The following is a 2,611-nucleotide window of genomic DNA, read 5'->3' on the forward strand; positions in this document are numbered from 1 at the left end:
GCAAGCAGCTATGGCTGCTCCTCAGTCCTACCCTAAGAGGCCCGGGTCTCAGTGTCCCGGTAATCGCTGCAAATACCTCTGAGAGAAAGCCGCCCTCGAGTTCTGACCTATGCCAGACAGTCCAGTATCTCCCCGTATGAGTCTGGGTCCCCAGAGACTAGCCCGGAACTGGAGTACAGAGCAGTTGGGAACTTGAGACTCCCTCCTGATTGAAAAACAACAACCATGTCCTCAGTTGCCAGCCCTTTCCGCGTGTGACTCCATACCTCTGCACTTTACTTCCGCACCTCCTCTGAGTCTCAGTGTGCTTTTCTCTTTCCTTCTAGTTGTAGAATTTCCACTCAGCCAGCCTTCCTGTGGTTCTGGATGATGTCTGTTTTGTCTTTTAGTTGTATTTTTGAAGTGGTTGTGCGAGGCAGCAATTTCCAGAGTTTACCTATGCCGCCACCTTGGTTTTCATTCCCTTCAGGCCTTTTAAATACAGTTCCTCATGTTGTGGTGACCCCAACCATAAAATTATTTTTGTTGCTACTTCATAACTGTAATGTTGCTACTGTTATGAATCGTAATGTAAATATCTGATATGCAGGATGGTCTTAGGCGACCCCTGTGAAAGGGTCGTTCGACCTCCAAAGGGGTCGAGACCCACAGGTTGAGAACTGCTGCTAAAGGGTGAGAGCCAGCGCAGAGGATTGTGGGAAAATGAGGCCCAGCCTCAAAGTCCCTGCTTGGCTGCTGTGGTGGCCAGGAGGCAGGGAGCAGGCTGAGCTTTGGAGCAGAACATGCAGCAGACACCCACCCTCTTGTACTCAGGAGGGACAAACCTAGGACACCAAGGCTTGTGCTTGGCCTTCCAGGCCTGCCGCCTGCCCTGGCCCTTCCTGAGCCGCAGGTGCTGGCTATTGTTCTGACTTGCAGATTCGTCCTGAACAAGGGCCTGGTGTTCTCAGTCCTGTTTGTCCTTCTCCGGAAAGCCAGGGCCTCAGGTGAGTGGAGCCCTAGGCTGGGCTTCGGGTGGAAATGAATGAGGGGACCCAGATGGTAGCTGCAGACAAGAGCTCAGAGGTTCCCCAGAGCTTGCCCCCTGACTTTCCCCACTTCTTTGCCAATGAGGCAGGTCCAGCCCCGGGAACCCTGTGAATGGCGCTGGGCAGGGCTCACCAGGACAGGAGGACCTGGGGGTGGGAGCGGCCAGCATGGTTTTGGCTGCTCTGCAATCCAGTCTTTTCTTCAGAGGAGGGAGGGAGGCTGAAGCCAGGACTGGCATGGATGGATCACGTGCAAATGCTGTCTAGTTCTCTCACTCCTCAGGCGAGCCAAACCCAGGGGAGCAGCAAAGTCACCTTTCCAGAAGATGACGGGCATGCCTTCCTCCCTTAGCAAACATCACATTCACTCTCTGTTCACTAAACTAACAAACAAATAAACTGATCTCTCATGGAAGTAAAAGGCTTCAGAAACTTCTTTTGTGAGGTCTCTGCCCAGCCCCTTTCTTATTGAGAGAAACATACTGAGTGGAAAGTGTGGGAAGCTTTGAGGAAGGAGAATCACTGAACTAATCAGAGGCCCAAGAAAATGCCAAACTATCTTTTATAAAAAAATAAAAGCATAATATGGTAATTAGACCAGACAGCCTTACAACCTTCTGGACGTCATTCCGGACATCCTTCTGGATGAAGCGATGGAGGCAGTGGCAGAGGCAGTTAGGGGTGATCAGGCAGGCAGGCAAGTGGTTAGGTGCAATCAGACAGGCAGGCAGAGTGGTTAGGGGTGATCAGGTAGGCAGACAGGCAGGCAGGCAGACAGGCAGGCAAGCGGTTAGGAGCCAGCGGTTCCAGATTGTGAGAGAGATGTCCCGGATTGGGAGAGGGTGCTGGCCAGGCTGAACGACTCCCCCCCGTGGGAGCGGCCAGCATGGTTTTGGCTGCTCTGCAATCCAGTCTTTTCTTCAGAGGAGGGAGGGAGGCTGAAGCCAGGACTGGCATGGATGGATCACGTGCAAATGCTGTCTAGTTCTCTCACTCCTCAGGCGAGCCAAACCCAGGGGAGCAGCAAAGTCACCTTTCCAGAAGATGACGGGCATGCCTTCCTCCCTTAGCAAACATCACATTCACTCTCTGTTCACTAAACTAACAAACAAATAAACTGATCTCTCATGGAAGTAAAAGGCTTCAGAAACTTCTTTTGTGAGGTCTCTGCCCAGCCCCTTTCTTATTGAGAGAAACATACTGAGTGGAAAGTGTGGGAAGCTTTGAGGAAGGAGAATCACTGAACTAATCAGAGGCCCAAGAAAATGCCAAACTATCTTTTATAAAAAAATAAAAGCATAATATGGTAATTAGACCAGACAGCCTTACAACCTTCTGGACGTCATTCCGGACATCCTTCTGGATGAAGCGATGGAGGCAGTGGCAGAGGCAGTTAGGGGTGATCAGGCAGGCAGGCAAGTGGTTAGGTGCAATCAGACAGGCAGGCAGAGTGGTTAGGGGTGATCAGGTAGGCAGACAGGCAGGCAGGCAGACAGGCAGGCAAGCGGTTAGGAGCCAGCGGTTCCAGATTGTGAGAGAGATGTCCCGGATTGGGAGAGGGTGCTGGCCAGGCTGAACGACTC

General features: G+C 51.9%; 1 protein-coding gene across 2 annotated transcripts in view; it reads left to right on the top strand.

The window, feature by feature from the left end:
- LOC102240005 (triggering receptor expressed on myeloid cells 1) overlaps positions 1-2,611 on the top strand; it is a 38,889-nt gene that overhangs the window by 10,054 nt on the left and 26,224 nt on the right. Inside the window, exons 3-4 of one of the 2 annotated variants that reach the window (XM_014533017.1) lie at positions 858-986; positions 1,312-1,509. The exons of the other annotated variant lie outside the window; for it this stretch is intronic. Of the exons in view, the coding sequence (XP_014388503.1) occupies positions 858-986; positions 1,312-1,358 (176 nt within the window). The 3' untranslated portion in view covers positions 1,359-1,509. Of the gene's footprint in view, positions 1-857; positions 987-1,311; positions 1,510-2,611 lie in introns of those variants that run through there. 2 annotated transcript variants of the gene reach the window in all.

The sequence above is a fragment of the Myotis brandtii genome, unplaced genomic scaffold, assembly GCF_000412655.1.
Source record: "Myotis brandtii unplaced genomic scaffold, ASM41265v1 scaffold929, whole genome shotgun sequence".
Classification (NCBI taxonomy): Eukaryota; Metazoa; Chordata; class Mammalia; order Chiroptera; family Vespertilionidae; genus Myotis; species Myotis brandtii.